The sequence below is a fragment of the Bos taurus genome, chromosome 17 (genome assembly GCF_002263795.3).
Source record: "Bos taurus isolate L1 Dominette 01449 registration number 42190680 breed Hereford chromosome 17, ARS-UCD2.0, whole genome shotgun sequence".
Classification (NCBI taxonomy): Eukaryota; Metazoa; Chordata; class Mammalia; order Artiodactyla; family Bovidae; genus Bos; species Bos taurus.
Window position 1 is genome coordinate 67,941,125 of NC_037344.1, and position 17,955 is coordinate 67,959,079.

At 37.0% G+C, this 17,955-nt stretch overlaps 1 protein-coding gene across 3 annotated transcripts in view; it reads right to left on the reverse strand.

The window, feature by feature from the left end:
• Positions 1-17,955, reverse strand: part of TTC28 (tetratricopeptide repeat domain 28) — a 579,079-nt gene that overhangs the window by 547,177 nt on the left and 13,947 nt on the right. For all 3 annotated transcript variants that reach the window (XM_024977806.2, XM_024977805.2, XM_059876198.1), the window contains exon 2: positions 12,376-12,654. In XM_024977806.2, the coding sequence (XP_024833574.1) occupies positions 12,376-12,654 (279 nt within the window). The remainder of the gene's footprint in view (positions 1-12,375; positions 12,655-17,955) is intronic.

The following is a 17,955-nucleotide window of genomic DNA, read 5'->3' on the forward strand; positions in this document are numbered from 1 at the left end:
ACACCAGGCTTCCCTGTAGATCACCAACTCCCAGAACTGGCTCAAACTCACATCCACTGAGTCAGTGATGGCATCACTGGCATCACCATGGTATATTAACTGTGAGTAAATGCATAAAAGTACAAACTCCACTGCTAGCTCTTCAGTACACAATTGCTACATAATAAAAAGACATGCATCATCATTACTGACCAAACATGATTTGTTTCAAAGTCTATCAGAGAGACTTTCCTGGTGGTCCAGTAGCTAAGACTCCAGGCTCCCAATGCAGGGGGTCCAGGTTCAATCCCTGGTCAGGGAACTAGATCCCACATGCTACAACTAAGATTCTGGATGCCGCAATTAAAGATCCAGCATAGCCAAATTATATAAATAAATAAATAAATAAAAAGTCTGTATTGGTCACTGCAAATCTGTTATTCAGCTCATATACAAACAGCAAAGCAGCAGTTATGCTGCCTCCTTATCTTCCAGTGATAAAACCATATGGACAGTCTCAAAAGAGAACTGACCAACAAATATGAGTGCATCAAAGAAAGAAAAAACAACAACACTGCAGGTAAAACTGAAATCAAATATAAAGAAAGATATAGAAGAACAGCTGACTGTGGGGATGCTGACATGTCTACCATTTCAGGGATTCAGTCAGAAGAACTTAGGACAATGAACTTACGGACATAAATGAAGAAACTAATTGTGACAAAAAAGCTGAATATGTTCCAGAGAAAGTGATGCTGGCAAATATTGGAATTACAGGAATTTTCAAAGATATTTCACAAAACTGAAAGCACAAAGATTGAAACAGTAGAAGCTGATGCAAAATTACAAAGGAGTATGACAGTTTGCCAAGGCATATTGTCATTGACATTTGCTCATGCTGTATCATAAATTACATAATGAGAAGGCAGTAAGCACTGTTCAAATAACTCTGGGTAAGTTTTTAATAGAAAAATAAAACAAATCCTTAATGTTTTAAATCACAGGCACTGAATACTAGTTTTTAAATATTTTAATATTTAGTCTTTTCCTTTCCTTATATATTTATAATCTACAATAAGAGTTTTTAAAATTTTGATAAAAACTTGCAAAGGTCACAGAACAATCAAAACTGCTGCAATGATCACACTGAAAGATTTTTCAGCCTTCACAGTCATCTCTAAGGTACTGTGCTACCACGCAAAGCAATGAGTGCCTGTATGTGCTGTTTCCATTATACGAAGCTATCTCACTAAACATACAAAAGGTTTTAATGTGGTAGATTTGAAAGAAAGATTGCTTCTAGAACAGATTAAAAAGTAGACTAAAACTACTGAGGTCTTCAGCTAATGATTAAAAGAATTTCTAAACATCAAGTTTATGGTCTGTGACAACTGCATCCTTGGAAGTCTTCAAACACACACACACACAATTGTGCCTCCTAATTTTCTCATTGATTTAAACATTGAGGCTTAAAAAAAAGTGCATAGTTGCACTTCCCTAGTGGTCTGGTGGTTAGGAATCTGCCTGCCAATGCAGGGGACACAGGTTCAATCCCTGGTACAGGAAGATTCCACATGCCTCTGGGCAACTAAGCCTGTGCATCACAACTACTGAGCCCATGATCTAGAGCCTGTGCTCCTCAACAAGAGAAGCCACCACAATGAGGAGCCCATGCATCACAACAAAGACTAGCCCGACTTCCTGCAAATAGAAAAAGGCCTCGCATAGCAACAAGAACCTGTGTAGCCAATAAATGAATAAATAAAAAAAAATTTTTAATATGTTTTTTTAAAGTGCACAGCAATGTTAGGGCTACAAGATAAACAACAAACTTTCAAGGAATTTTCAAGCTAATTTAAGACAGATACATTCAAGTGACAAGTCTATATAACAATAAAAACAATTAAGTGATGTTAGCAGGACTCAGTGAATGATACATTCACATAAGCTCATTGCGGTTTCCAGGAAAAAGTAAGAGTTGACAACCATAAAAAAGAATGAGGTCATGTCATCTGCAGCAACATGGCTGGGCCTAGAGATTATGATACTAAGTAAATTAAGTCAGACAGAGAAAATACAAGTATCATATGATATCACTTATATGTGGAATCTAAAAAAAAAAAAGACACAAATGAACTTATTTATAAAATAGAAATCAACTCATAGACATAAAAAACAAACTTATGGTTACTAAAAGGGATAGCAGGGGGAAGTGGGGGATAAATTAGGCGTTTCGGATTAACGTATACACACTACTATACACAAAAAGGATTTACTGTATACAGGGAACTATACTCAATATCTTGTAAAAACCTATAATGGAAAAATGGAAAAAGAATGAAAAAGAATACATGAATATATACATACACACTTGAAACACAGCATTGTAAATTAACAAACTCCCCCGGTTGGTGGGTGCCCAATATACTACTGGAGATTAGTGGAGAAATAACTCCAGAAAAAATGAAGAGACGGAGCCAAAGCAAAAACAACACCCAGTTGTGGATGTGACTGGTGATGGAAGTAAAGTCTGATGCTGTAAACAGCAATATTGCATAGGAACCTGGAATGTTAGGTCTATGAATCAAGGCAAATTGGAAGTGGTCTAACAGGAAATAGCAAGAGTGAACACCTATATTTTAGGAATGAGTGAACTAAAATGCACTGCAAGGGGTGAATTTAACGAAGATGACCATTATATCTACTACTGTGGGCAGGAATCCCTTAGAAGAAATGGAGTAGCCATCATAGTTGACAAAAGAGTCCGAAATACAGTACTTGGATGCGATCTCAAAAAATGACGGAATGATCTCTGTTTCCAAGGCAAACCATTCAATATCAGAGTAATCCAAGTCTATGCCTTGACCAGTAATGCTGAAGAAGCTGATGTTGAACGGTTCTATGAAGACCTACAAGACCTTTTAGAATTAACACCCAAAAAAGATGTCATTTTCATTATAGGGAACTGGAATGCAAAAATAAGAAGTCAAGAAATACCTGGAGTAACAGGCAAATTTTGCCTTGGAGTACAAAATCAAGCAGGGCAAAGGCTAATAAGAGTTTTGCCAAGAGAACATACTAGTCATAGCAAACACTCTCTTCCAACAACATAAGAGAAGACTCTACACATGGACATCACCAGATCGTCAATACCAAAATCAGACTGATTACATTCTTTGCAGCCAAAAATGGGAGTTCTATCCAGTCAGCAAAATCAAGACTGGGAGCTGACTGTGGCTCAGATCATGAACTCCTTATTGCCAAATTCAGACTTAAATTGAAGAAAAAGGGAAAACCACTAGACCATTTAGGTATGACATAAATCAAATCCCTTACGATTATACAGTGGAAGTGAGATTCAAGGGATTAGATCTGATAGGGTGCCTGAAGAACTGTGGACAGAGGCTCGTGACATTATACAGGAGGCAGGGATCAAGACCATCCCCAAGAAAAAGAAATGCAAAAAGGCAAAATGTTTGTCTGAGGAGGGCTTACAAATAGCTGTGAATAGAAGAAAAACGAAAGGCAAAGGAGAAAAGAAAAGATATACCCATTTGAATCCAGAGTTCCAAAGAATAGCAAGGAGAGATTAAAAAAAGCCTTTCTCAGCAATCAATGCAAAGAAATAGAGGAAAACAACAGAATGGGAAAGACTAGAGATCTCTTCAAGAAAATTAAAGATACCAAGGGAACATTTCATGCCAAGATAGGCACAATAAAGGACAGAAATGTTATGGACCTAACGGAAGCAGAAAATATTAAGAAGAGGTGGCAAGAATACACAGGAGAACTATACAAAAAAGAGCTTCACAACGCAGATAATCACGATGGTGTGATCACCAACCTAGAGCCAGACATCCTGGAATGTGAAGTCAAGTGAGCCTTAGGAAGCATCACTACAAACAAAGCTAGTGGAGGCGATGGAATTCCAGTTGAGCTATTTCAAATCCTAAAAGATGATGCTATTGAGAGTGCTGCACTCAATATGCTAGGAAATTTGGAAAACTCAGCAGTGGCCACAGGACTGGGAAAGGTCAGTTTTCATTCCAATCCCAAAGAAAGGCAATGCTGAAGAATGCTCAAACTACCGCACAATTGCACTCATCTCACACGCTAGTAAGCTAAGCTAAGCTAAGCTAAGCTAAGCTAAGTCACTTCAGTCGTGTCCAACTCTGTGTGACCCCATAGACGGCAGCCCACCAGGCTCCCCCATCCCTGGGATTCTCCAGGCAAGAACACTGGAGTGGGTTGCCATTTCCTTCTCCAGTGCATGAAAGTGAAAAGTGAAAGTGAAGTCGCTCAGTCGTGTCCAACTCCTAGCAACCCCATGGACTGCAGCCTACCAGGCTCTTCCATCCATGAGATTTTCCAGGCAAGAGTACTGGAGCGGGGTGCCACTGGGCTCAAAATTCTCCAAGCCAGGCTTCAGCAATACGTGAACCATAAAATTCCAGATGTTCAAGCTGGTTTTAGAAAAGGCAGAGGAACCAGAGATCAAACTGCCAACATCCACTGGATCATCGAAAAAGCAAGAGAGTTCCAGAAAAACATCTATTTCTGCTTCATTGACTATGCCAAAGCCTTTGACTGTGTGGATCACAATAAACTGTGGAAAATTTTGAAAGAGATGGGAATACCAGACCACCTGACCTGCCTCTTGAGAAACCTGTATGCAGGTCAGGAAGCAACAGTTAGAAGTGAACATGGAACAACAGACTGGTTCCAAATAGGAAAATGAGTCTATCAAGGCTATATATTGTCACCCTGCTTATTTAACTTATATGCAGAGTACATCATGAGAAACGCTGGGCTGGAGGAAGCGCAAGCTGGAATCAAGATTGCCAGGAGAAACATCAATAACCTCAGATATGCAGATGACACAACCCTTACGGTAGAAAGTGAAGAAGAACTAAAAAGCCTCTTGAGGAGAGTGAAAAAGTTGGCTTAAAACTCAACATTCAGAAAATGAAGATCATGGCATCTGGTCCCATCACTTCATAGCAAATAGATGGGGAAACAGTGGAAACAGTGACAGACTTAATTTTGGGGGGCTTCAAAATCACTACAGATGGTGACTGCAGCCATGAAATTAAAAGATGCATACTCCTTGGAAGAAAAGTTGTGACCAACCTAGACAGCATATTAAAAAGCATTACTTTGCCAACAAAGGTCCATCTAGTCAAAGCTATGGTTTTTCCAGTAGTCACGTATGGATGTGAGAGTTGGACTGTGAAGAAAGCTGAGCGCCGAAGAATTGATGCTTTTGAACTGTGGTGTTGGAGAAGACTCTTGAGAGTCCCTTGGACTGCAAGGAGATCCAACTAGTCCATCCTAAAGAAAATCAGTCCTAAATATTCATTGGAAGGACTGATGCTGCAGCTGAAACTCCAATACTTTGGCCACCTGATGTGAAGAGCTGACTCATTTGAAAAGACCCTGATGCTGGGAAAGACTGAAGGCAGAAGAGGATGACAGAGGATGAGATGGCTGGATGGCAACACCGACTCAATGGACATGAGTTTGAGTAAACTCTGCAAGTTGGTGACAGACAGGGAAGGTTGCAAAGAGTCAGACACAACTGAGCAACTGAACTGAACTGAATTTTTTAAAATAAGAGTTGAGTTGGACCTATTCTATGTAGCCCAATTGGCTTCCTTGGTGGCTCAGCTGGTAAAGAATCTGTCTGCAGTGTGGGAGACCTGGGTTCGATCCCTGGATTGGGAAGATCCCCTGGAGAAGGAACCAGCTACTCACTCCAGTATTCTGGCCTGGAGAATTCCATACAGTCCATGGGGTCACAAAAAGTCAGACACGACTGAGCAACTTTCACTTATGTACCCCAAAAATAGTAGGTTGCTTCAGTCTAGTCCCACTCTTTGAGTTCCCATGGCAGCAGGGACAAAAACCCCAGGCATAAAGCTTGGCATAAACAAAAAGAAAAGGGAAATGAGTGGATCAACAAGAGCAGGTCTGTCAGCAGAATAGCAAGAAATAAATGGGGAAATGTGACCACTGAAAGCACTGGAGAGTAATGAGAAGCAGGTGGATCCTGGAGGAAGAAAGTTGTGAAATGAGTTTCCATTTTCAGGGTGCAGAGATGAAGTGCTGATTGCAGGTGAGCAGGACAAGAGTGCTGTCTCTCTGGCCTGTGGAATTAAACCACTGAAGCACAAAAAAGTCATAGTCTTTAGCCAAGGAAGAAGGGGATCTCAGAAGGAAAAGAGGCAGAAAAGGGATACACAAATTCTGCCTTCCAACATCTCTGAATAACCCATGGGTTAACATGTATGAAGCAAATTCAAAGCAATTCAACTAAAGACAATATCTGTATTGAAGCTGAAGCTTCAGTTCAAGAAATCAAGTATGTAGTTGGACGGAGGAGCCTGGTGGGCTGCAGTCCATGGGGTCGCTAAGAGTCGGACACGACTGAGCGACTTCACTTTCACTTTTCACTTCCATGCATTGGAGAAGGAAATGGCAACCCACTCCAGTGTTCTTGCCTGGAGAATCCCAGGGATGGGGGAGCCTGGTGGGCTGCCATCTATGGGGTCTCACAGAATCGGACACGACTGAAGCAACTTAGCAGTAGCAGCAGTTTTATTCTAAACAAGAAAATTACTAGCCAAACAACATCATCAACAACCACTGAAAACAATGGCAAACTTACAAGAAAAAAAAAATCAACTCAAAAAGATTTCAAATAAACCAATAAATAGCAGGAAAAGAGTAACAAAGACAAAAACAGAAGACAGAAATAAAATGGTAGGTAAAGGCAAAATCAATAGCATTGATGATCACATTAAATGCTATTGGACAAAGATCCACTTAAGAGACAAAGACTACCAAAACTGACTTAAAAAGCAAGACACAATTATATGCTATTCAAAAGAGATGAAGTTTGAGTGTAAAAGCCCAGAAAGATTGACAATTTATAAAGAGAAAAATATACATAAAGCAAAAAGTAAGCAGAAGACAGCTCTATTAATATCAAACAAAATAGATTTTTATAGAGTGGCTATATTAATATCAAACAAAATAGATTTTAGGACCAAAATTAGTATACCAGAAATAAAGAAAAACCTTGCATAATAATAAAAGGATCAATTCCTCAAGAAGACATAATATTAATAAAAGTATTTATATTAATAACAGAGCTTCAAAACACATGAAGCAAAATTTGACAATACTAAAGAGGAAAATCTCCAATTCCAAAATCTTAATTGGAGATTTTAACTTTATTCCAACAATTGATGGAATAACTAGACCTAAATAAGTCAGCAAAGAGAAAGAAGATATGAACAACACTATCAAAGGCAACCCACTCCAGTATTCTCGCCTGGAGAATCCCATGGAGGGAGGAGCCTGGTAGCCTACAGTCCATGGGGTCACAAAGAGTCGGACATGACTGAGCGACTTCACCTCACTTCACATCAACTACCTTGACCTAGTTGATACCCATAGAGCTATACCTCACTACTGCAAAATACTCATTCTTTTCAATTGCTCACAGTAGGTTCACCAAGATAAATCATATGCTGGCCATGAAACAAGCCTCAGTAAACTAAAAAGCAATAATATCATTCCAAGTATGTCCTTTAATAACAATGGGAATAGATTAGATATCAATAATAAGATAACTTAAAAAAACCCAAATATTAGGAACTTAAGTACAAACTTCATTAAATAACTCATGGATCAAAGAAGTAACCATAAGGAGGATTAGAAAACATTCTTAACACTAGCATTATAATGAAAACATGTCAAAATTTGTGGGATACAGCAAAAGCAGTGATTGGAGAGAACAATTTAGGTTTAAATGATTATATTAAAAAAGAAGAAAGATTTATGATCAATAGCCTAGGTCTTCCCTGGAGTGCAGTGGGACACTGCACCTTCAGTGCAGGGGACACAGGTTCCATCCCTGGTCTGGGAAGACTCCACATATTACTGAGCAACTAAGCCCGTGTACCACAACTACTGAGCCCATGCTCTAGAGCCCTCCTGCCACAACTACAAAAGTCTGCACACCTTAAAGCTCACACACCTCAACTACTGAGCCTGTGTGCTACAACTACTGAAGCCCACGTGCCTAGAGCCTGTGCTCCACAAGAGAAACCACCACAATGAAGCCCGCGCACCACAACTAGAGAGCAGCCCCCACTTGCCCCGACTAGAGAAAAGCCCGAGCCCAGGCAAAGCAACACACACCCAGCACAGCCAAAAAGAAATACAGAAGAAATTTTTAAATAAAATCAATGGCCTAACCTCCCATTTTAGGAAATGAAAAAGACAGCAAATTAAATGAAAAATACTTAGAAAGAAGGAAATAATAAAGAGCAGAAATTGATGAAAGAGAAAATGTACAATACTGAAAATCAATAAACCTAATAACTGATTGAACAGAAAGATGAACAAAATTGATAAGTATCTAGGCAGACTAATGAAACAAAAGAGAAGATACAAATTAACAATAGTAGGAATGAAAGAAAAGACACCATTATAGATCCTACAGAAATGAAAACAATAATAAAAGAATTTTATTAACAATTCCATGCTGATAAATTTGCAACCTGGATTAAATGTAAAAATTAACTGAAAGAAACAAAATACCAAAACTAATCCAAGAAGAATTAGAAAATTTAAATAGCCTCATATCAAAGAAATTTAATCCATAATTAAAACCTTCCCACAAAGAAAAGTCACGGTAAAGACGGTCATTTCTACCAGACTCTAGAATAGACTGGTGAATTCTACCAAATACTTAAAGACAAAACATGCCTTTTTCTAGAAAACACAGGAAGAGGGAACACTTCAAAACTCATCATATGAGGCCAATATCATTCTGATACCAAAACCAGCAAAGACATCACGAGAAAAGAAAACACAAATCAATATTCCTCACAAACACAGATGCAAAAATCCTTGACAAAATTATAGCAAGTTGTACCTAACAATATATAAAAATGGTATATATGACAACAAAGTGGTATTTATCCCATGACTGCAAGGCTGGCTGACTTAACATTCCAAAGTAAGTGAGAAAAAATATCATTTCAACAGATGAAGAAAACATGTGACAAAATTCAACACTCAATCATAATAGAATTGAATGGAATATCCTCCACCTGATTAAGGGCATCATCATCAACAATACAGGGCTCAAGTGATCTTTTGCACTAAGATCAGGAATGAGTAGAGGAAATTTGCTCCCATCTTTTCTATTCATAATTGTACTGGATATCCTAACGGGTATAATGGAGCAAGAAAAAGAAATAAAAGGCAAAGGCCAAAAAAAAAGGAAGAAGTAAAACTGTCATTACCTGCAGACAATAAGATCATGCACAGAGAAAATCCAAAAAGCCCTGCTGCTGCTGCTGCTGCTAAGTCACCCAGTCGTGTCCGACTCTGTGCGACCCCATAGACTGCAGCCCACCAGGCTCCTACATCCCTGGGATTTTCCAGGCAAGAGTACTGGAGTGGGGTGCCATTGCCTTCTCCACCAAAAAGCCCTACTAGAACTTAAAAGAAAATTCAACAGGGTCACACAACACACTTTTTCCTATACAATAGCAATTAAAAATTGCTAAATGAAAAATTTTAAATACATTTGTAATAGCATCAAAAAACAAAATACTTAGAAATAAATTTAATAAAAGATGTGAAAGACCCGAACACTGAAAGTGACAGAAAGTTGCAAAGGGAAGTAAAATAAAAACTAAATAAACAGAGAGATATATACCATATTCATGGACTGGAATGTTAAGACAGCAATTCTCTCCAAATTACTCTAAGATTCAATGCAATCCCATTAGTTTCCTAGATTTTTTTAAGAAATTGATGTTGATTCTACACTTGTATAAAAATGCAAAGACAGAGAATAGCAAAAACCTAGAAAAAGAATAAAGTTAGAAGATTCACAGTATCTGATGTCAAGACTCACAAAACTATAGTAATCAAAACAGTATGATTTTGATAAGGATAAATAATAAATTAATAGAACAAAACAGTACAGTAATATCCGCACACTTTTACAGTCAAATGGTCTGTGAAAAAGGTGCTAAAGATAATTCAACGGTGAAAGCATAGTCTTTTCAACAAATGTGCCTGGAACATGGTTATCTATATGGAAAATAAATAAATAAACCTTGATCCTTACCTCATTCAGTCCCTAAAATTAACTTGAACTGAATCACAGACCTAAAGGTAAAACTACAAAAATTCTAGAGGAAAAGAAAAACTTTACAACTTTCAGTAAGACAAATATTTCTTAAACAAGACACAGAAAGAATGAATATATACACAAACCACAGCTAAGAGGCAGCTGGAGATAAAGGTATCATAATGGGATCGGGCTTGTTTTCTGGGGGGATCTCATAGTGTTTTCGTCCATACTTCTTTTGAAGCCCATATCACACCAACATATTTCTTTCAGACAAAATAAATGAGGATAAAAACTCTCCATCCAATCTCTGGAATCCTCGGATCTTAACATAAACTAACTTTTACAGAGAGAGAAAGAGAAATTGGAAGGTATGTTTTACCACATCAAACTAGACAACAATGACAGTTGGAGAAAGATTTCAGAATGGATTATAATGAAAAAGCCCATCAAAAAAGTCAAAAAGAAAAGGAATTGATAAAAATTTACCAGACATATCTTTACAAGGGAATAGAAATAAATCTTCTTTAATATAATGAGTATATTCCTAGAAAAGTATAAAAGCAAGTTTTTATCAAAGAAAACTTTTATGCAGTAGAAATGTCTTCATAAGTTAATTTTATTATGAATCATATTATATAGAAAGACCCTTTCATGACTTCAGTAACAAACCCTAATTTATATTTTACATGATTCTAAATCTTGTTGCTTAAAGCCAAATATGGAGTTTAAATATTAATGAAAATTGTAAATATACAATAAACTTATTTATCATAAGGGAAAAAAATCAGAAACTAAAATTGAGAGAAATTATCTTAAAAGTTGATCTCTCATCTATAATCATAAAAGTGCACCTTCCAGCCATTTTCTGCGCAAAAACCATAAGAAGTGGACATGAGAAAGTGGAAATGACATAGAAAAAGGGAAAAGAAAAAAGTTTGAAGCTATTCATAAATAATAAGAACACAAAATAAGTAGACCACCTAAAGAAGGAATGAAGACACTTGATCTGAAATTTAAGCGCTCTATATTTATTGGGCTTATTGTATCATCACAGGCTTTAAAAAAGAAAGAAAGAAAGAAAAAGAGAGGATACAGACCAAGGTTTGCTAGAATAACTTACTAATTTGAACATTCAATAAAAATGCACAATCACAGCTGTTATACACAAAACACCAAGTATGTACAAGTAACAAATTATCTCTAACTCTTAAATAACCTTACAAGATAGGTATTATCATTCCATTTATCTTAACCCCAGAGATGTTAAGAGACTTATCTAAAGCCATATTGTCATTAATAGAAGTGAAGGAATTTGAACCTAGGTCTGTCCTTTGAAAACAGCAATAGAACTCCCAAACAGTGTCATGTAACATTTTTTTAAAAAACAGATCTTGTTTCATTTACAGTGATTATAGTTGTAAAAGAAATCCTTTAGGGAATTACAGAATCCTAAACAACTTACAAGGTAGCAGCATTACTACAAATTCCACTGACTGAAGCTAAAAATACCTATACCAGAATTAAAGCAGAAAACAACATGACTATGACATATCACTAATAAGACAGTAAGAATCATTTTTAAATTTCTGGGAAATTTCCACTAACATTTGTTAGTCCAACAGAAAGCCAAAAATAGAATGAAATGGGTTTGTAGTTCAATTTTTAAAAAAATCTCAAACACTTTGATCACATCTTAAGAAAGCATTTCTAAAACTGGGTGTTAGAAGGTGAACAGGCACAATGAAAATAAAGTGTATACCAAATAAAGATAACAACTCAACCCTTAAACTATTCAAGGGAATACAGATAATTATACTGATTTATTAGGGAAAAAAAGCTTCTCTGATCAACTACCATTCTGAAAACAAGCAGTTGTTGATAGAGAATAAAATTATTTTAAATTGAAGAAACACAATAATAATACTCCATCTGAAATATCAGTGCAAAAAGAGATATCCAAAACCTAAATAACTAGAATGCATACTATGAAGAAGCTAAGTTGGAGTAAAAAAAAAAGTATATCTCAAATACAAAGGAAAAGAATTAGACACGGAAAACATACTTCCAAGGTATAAAAAAGGAAGGCATTCATAGTGTACCAGCTCAATGAAGCCAATTCCACATCTTGCTGAAGTACAGACTATTAAAATATTAATAACTGTACTCAGTCAATAAAATGTTACATTAAAATAAGAAAGCACAAAAAGTTCTGAGAAAGTAAAGGAAATTTCTACCTTTGGCCACTTGGGATTGAGAAGTCGAGCTTTGATTGCATCATCCAGTGCCTTGTCATACTGCTGGATTTTCATATAGGCTGCAGATCTATTGCTGTATAAGATACAGTTCTGAGGGTCAACAGCCAGGGCTTCATTGTAGAGAACAATAGCTGTGTGGAAATCTCCATCATGACAGGCCTGATTACTCTGACGAACTTTCTCAACAAATTCAGCTTTGCTCAGCACTGGTCCATCAGGACTTCTCCGGCCAATAGTCTTAGCACCAAAGAGAGGAATCTACAAACAAAGAAACTTTGTGAGATAAAGTTCAGTTAATCCAGAGAGGTTCCTTGTTGAAATTTCAAAAGAATATGAACATTCTTCATAGTCCGCTTTATATTACAGTTAACTTTTATGCCCAGAAAGACAACACACTTTCCAAGAAGCAGCAAACCTAGTACCTTAAATACATATGTATATATGCATGTGTTCTCATATACACACATATAGTTACAAAAACACATATTTATATATGCATATATTTTTTGTTTGAGAGAATGAATAAACGAATAAATGCAAAAAATAATCAGGCTTTTCCTTGGCAATTTAAAGTTATACTAAGAAAAAAACAAAATGCAAACCAATGCAGACAATATGATCTCAATTATGTTAAGATGGCTGCATTTAGGAAATTAACAAAAGGAACAAGATCAAAATATCAACTATGCTACAATATCTTTGGATACAAGATTATGAGTTATTTTCTTAAAATTTTCTTTTACCCCAATGTGATGCAATGAGCACATGTAAGTCTTAAATTTAAAAAAATAATAACCTTTTAAAAAATAAATTTTCATGTACCAAGGAATCTTTTAAGACTGGCAAATTTGGTAACTATAATTTGCCTACCACCATGGAATTTCAAAGACAAACATCAGGTTTTGGAGATCATCAAAATGAAAAAAAAAATCTGCTGTAAATTGTATCTTGGCAATTTAAGCCCTGTCTCTGACGTTGATTTTTCCAAATCACTAAGTTTTCTATGACTTTATAGCAATGACCTTAAAACAAAAAGGAATAAATGAGTCAAATGTTATTCATTTTTAAAAAAGGAAAATTAGAAACTGCATTAGAATCCCAAGGATAGATGCTTAAGACGGCAGTATCAAGACAAACAGTTTGCAATTTCAAGTAGGCTTGCCCTAAATGAAATTAAAACAAAAAACTTAATTTCCTTCCTCACGTCTTCCTTTAAGACTCAGTCCAGTCCCTCCATTCAGAAGTGGACAGATCTAATAGGTAACAGATAACAACAGGTACAAAAGTAACAGACTCCTCACAGAGGTAGTTGCATTAGAAAAGAACAGATTCCACAGAGAGGAGGAAGAAGACAAACCCAATCTCCCACAGAGGCAATCAGATTTTTTCCTCTACTCATAGGGATATCATATCCTAGCTTTCTAGGACAATTTAAAATTTCCTAGAAATTTCAAATATCAGCGCCCAAATTATATCCCTCAAATTCCTCATGCTAATATAGAAGTAGCCAATAATGTATACTCTGGTTAGGGTTCTGTTTCTTTTTTTTTAATGATGATCATGAAACATATTGCTTGAAAGTGAATGGACTACGGAACATTGAGCAAATGAGCAGGATTTTCCTGAAGAGTCTTGATTAATTTTTTAATGATTTCAGCCACACCAAATTAATGGATTAATATAAGACATTTAACAATGTATTGCTATTGCTAAGTCACTTCAGTCATGTCCGACTCTGTGCGACCCCATAGACGGCAGCCCACCAGGCTCCCCCGTCCCTGGGATTCTCCAGGCAAGAACACTGGAGTGAGTTGCCATTTCCTTCTCCAATACATGAAAGCGAAAAGTGAAAGTGAAGTCGCTCAGTCATGTCCAACCCTCAGCGACCCCATGGACTGCAGCCTTCCAGGCTCCTCCATCCATGGGACTTTCCAGGCAAGAGTAATGGAGTGGGGTGCCATTGCCTTCTCCTTAACAATGTATAAGACATTTCATTTTGAGAAACAGTCATCATCATGACTCTACTTAAGGGCAGTGCTATCCATAAACTATAGAACAAATTTGACATTTGAAAATTCAGGGGTACAACATAAAAAGAGCAGTAACAGTAACAGAAGTAAAATTCGTTAGGTTCATATGTGGCCTAAAAGTGAAAAAGACATAATCCTACTATTACAGCATTCCTGGCTTCTCAGGGTTAATTTGGTTCTACTTCAAAATAGATAAGAATCAAATTAAGAAAAGAGTCTGCATTCTATTATCTCCATATACAGTAATACAAAGTAACATTTCCAAAACATGTTCCAAGGAACCCCTAGGTCCTCAGGAGACTGGGATAACAAAGTTAAATTACGTTTCTTCTTTAGTGGGAGACACTTCAACAGTCCATGGAGTCCTCCAGGCTAGAACACTGGAGTGGGTAGCCTTTCCCTTCTCCAGGGGATCTTTCCAACCCAGAGATCAAACCCAGGTCTCCCGCATTGCAGATGGATTCTTTACCAGCTAAGCCACAAGGGAAGCCCAAGAATACTGAAGTAGGTAGCCTGTCCCTTCTCCAGCAGATCTTCCAGACCCAGGAATGAAACTGGGGTCTCCTGCATTGCAGGCAGATTCTTTACCACCTGAGCTATCAGGGAAGCCTGCTAAGAGTTATTTCACACATTGTAAATCTGATAGAGGAGATAGCTACTATACATAACAAGATCAAAGTATCTTTTCGGTAGAGTACCTAGCTGGACGAGAAAATGCTCAAAACGCTGATGTAAACTATTAAATAATGCCTCTGAGAGCAAAGAAAAACATCATGAAAAAGTTAGTGCTAGTGCAGAAAGATTATAAATACTAGGGAACTCCAACACCATCGTCACCACCAAATGCCCACAAATGTAAGAGAAAAACACACTCTAGTAAGTGTCCACAGAAGCGTCAAAATATGCCTGAGTCTACTCAGCTGGTTACAATGTGGTCCTCAGGATGCTAAGAAATGGCAATTTTTGTGTATGATTTTTTAAAAGAGATATAATTTCCCTTGTCCTTTTCTATCTTCTCTGCAATTGATAAATTTGGCAATACAGAGAGATTTTTTTAAAAGGTTTGCATGTATTTCTCAGATTATATAGTACCTGGAATAAATGGCCATATTAAATTCATAGACTACTAGGGTGAATATACAGTACTACTCAAGAAGACCAAAAAAAACCCAAAGTTTTGAAATACCACTTAATTCTTCTGATATTCTTTCCTCACATATTTCATATAGGTATAGTTTATGAATGTCAACATCCATTAACGTTGATGTTTTCTTCTGACCCTCTGACAGACTCATCTTAAAAGGTCAGAAGTGTCAATAACATATGGATCAAATTGACTCAGACCTATTCAGCCACATACAATTACTTAACATAGCTCAAGTCCTGTTATAAATTTTGACTACTCAAATGATATAAAAAATGCTTATCATTTTTAAATATCTGCATGGAAAAAAATATTTTTAAAAAAGTAAAAAGATGAGTCACAAGTAAGTTAAAAAAAAAAATCTATTTGTAATACATGATAAAAAGCTAATTTGCTTACTATATAGTGAAAGAAAAGTAAAAGTCGCTCAGTTGTGTCTGACTCTTTGCAACCCCATGGACTAGTCCATGGAATTCTCCAGGCCAGAATACTGGAGTGGGTTCTCCAGGCCAGAATACTGGAGTGGGTAGCCTTTCCCTTCTCCAAGGGATCTTCCCAACCCAGGAATCAAACCCAGGTCTTCCACATTGCAGGCATATTCTTTACCAGCTGAGCCACAAGGGAAGCCCTTACTATATAAAAATCTACAAATAAATTAGAAAAAAAAATCCAGTGGAAAAAGCAAAGAATATGCACAGGCAGATCAAGAGAAAGGAAATTCATATGGCTTTTAATCATATTTTTTGATGTGTGGCTTCAATTATTTTAAAAGAAAATCAAACCATGAAATATCACTTTTCACCTCTCCTACTAATGGGGAAAAAAAATACATTTTAATGGTAAGAGGATAAAGAAAAAGTCCCACCCATACATTGTTGGTGGAAGTGCAAGCTGGTGTAATCACAGAACAATTTAGGAATATCTAAAAAAAAAAAATGTAAAAGATATACACCCTTCAAATTCTAAAAGTTTTTCCTACTTCTAGTAAATTAGACTTCAGATACATTAACCTATGTAAACAAAGCTATATATACCAGGATATTCATAATAGCATCATTTGTATGAGCAGAGCTCTCAGGTGAACAGGTGCATTGTCAATGAGCAGTACTATTTTGAAAGGAATCTTCTTTTCTGAGCAATAGATTTCAACAGTGGGCTTAAAACAGTCACTAAACCATGTTGTCAACAGATGTACTGTCATCCAGGTAGATAGATTTAGCATAATTCCTAAGTACCCTAGGATTTCTTGAATAGTAAATAGCATTGGCTTCAACTTAAAGTGACTAGCTGCATTAGCCCTTAATAAGAGTCAGTCTGTCCTTTGAAGCTTCAAAGTCAGGCACTGACTTCTCCTCTGTAGCTATGAAAGTCCTAGATGGCATCTTCTTCCAATAGAAGGCTACATGGAAAATCTGTTGTCATTAATTACCTTAGTGAGGTCTTCTGGTTAACTGGCTTCTATGTCAGCACTTGCTGTCTCATATTCCACTTTCCTGTTATGGAAACAGCTTCTTTCCTTAAACCTCATAAACCAACCTCTACTAACTTCAGTTTTTTCCTCTGCAGCTTCCTTGCCTCTCAGCCTTCACAGAAGTAAAGAGAATTAGGGCCTTACTGCGGATTAGGCTTTGGCTTAAAGGAATGTTGTAGCTGGTTTGATCTATCCAGACCCCTACAACTTTCTCCATGTCAGTAATGAGGCTGTTTCACTTCCTTATCTTTGTGTGTTCATTACAGTAGCAATTTTCTCCCCCACAGGTTTAATAAATTTACCCCTTCAGTGCCTATTTGCAGTGCTCAGTATTCCTTTGAAATACCAGCCAGACTTAGCAGTGGCCAACAATAAAGTTTAGACCTTCAAAGTTTAAAAGCTCAGGTCCTCTGAGCATTCTGTTACACTTGTCCAAAATTGGTGACTCTTTATAGGTGAAGAGCTTTAAATGTACCAGTGAAAAAAGTTTTCTCCCCTTCAAGGGGAAGAAAGAAAATCACTCCTCAAAACCCAGAAGATCTGTCTGTAGGAGCTTTCCTCCTGCCCCATCTCTTCAGGCTTGTTTTTTGCAGCGGAACAAGAGACCAAATCTAACTTGAGTTACAAGAAACAAGACAGTGATGGCTATAAAGGGAGTGACAGAAGCAGCAGATTCTCCTTTACCTCCCGCATCCAATATATGTTCCTCACAGAAAAACAAAAATAACAGGTCCACAAAAGACAACAGCTAGAATTATAAAAAATCCATTCATCCAATGATAGAGCAGTGTTAGTCACTCAGCCGTGTCTGACTCTCTGTGACTCCATGGGCTGCAGACCGCCAGGCTCCTCTGTCCATGGGATTCTCAAGCAAGAATTCTGAAGTGGGTAGCCATTTCCTTCTCCAGGGGATC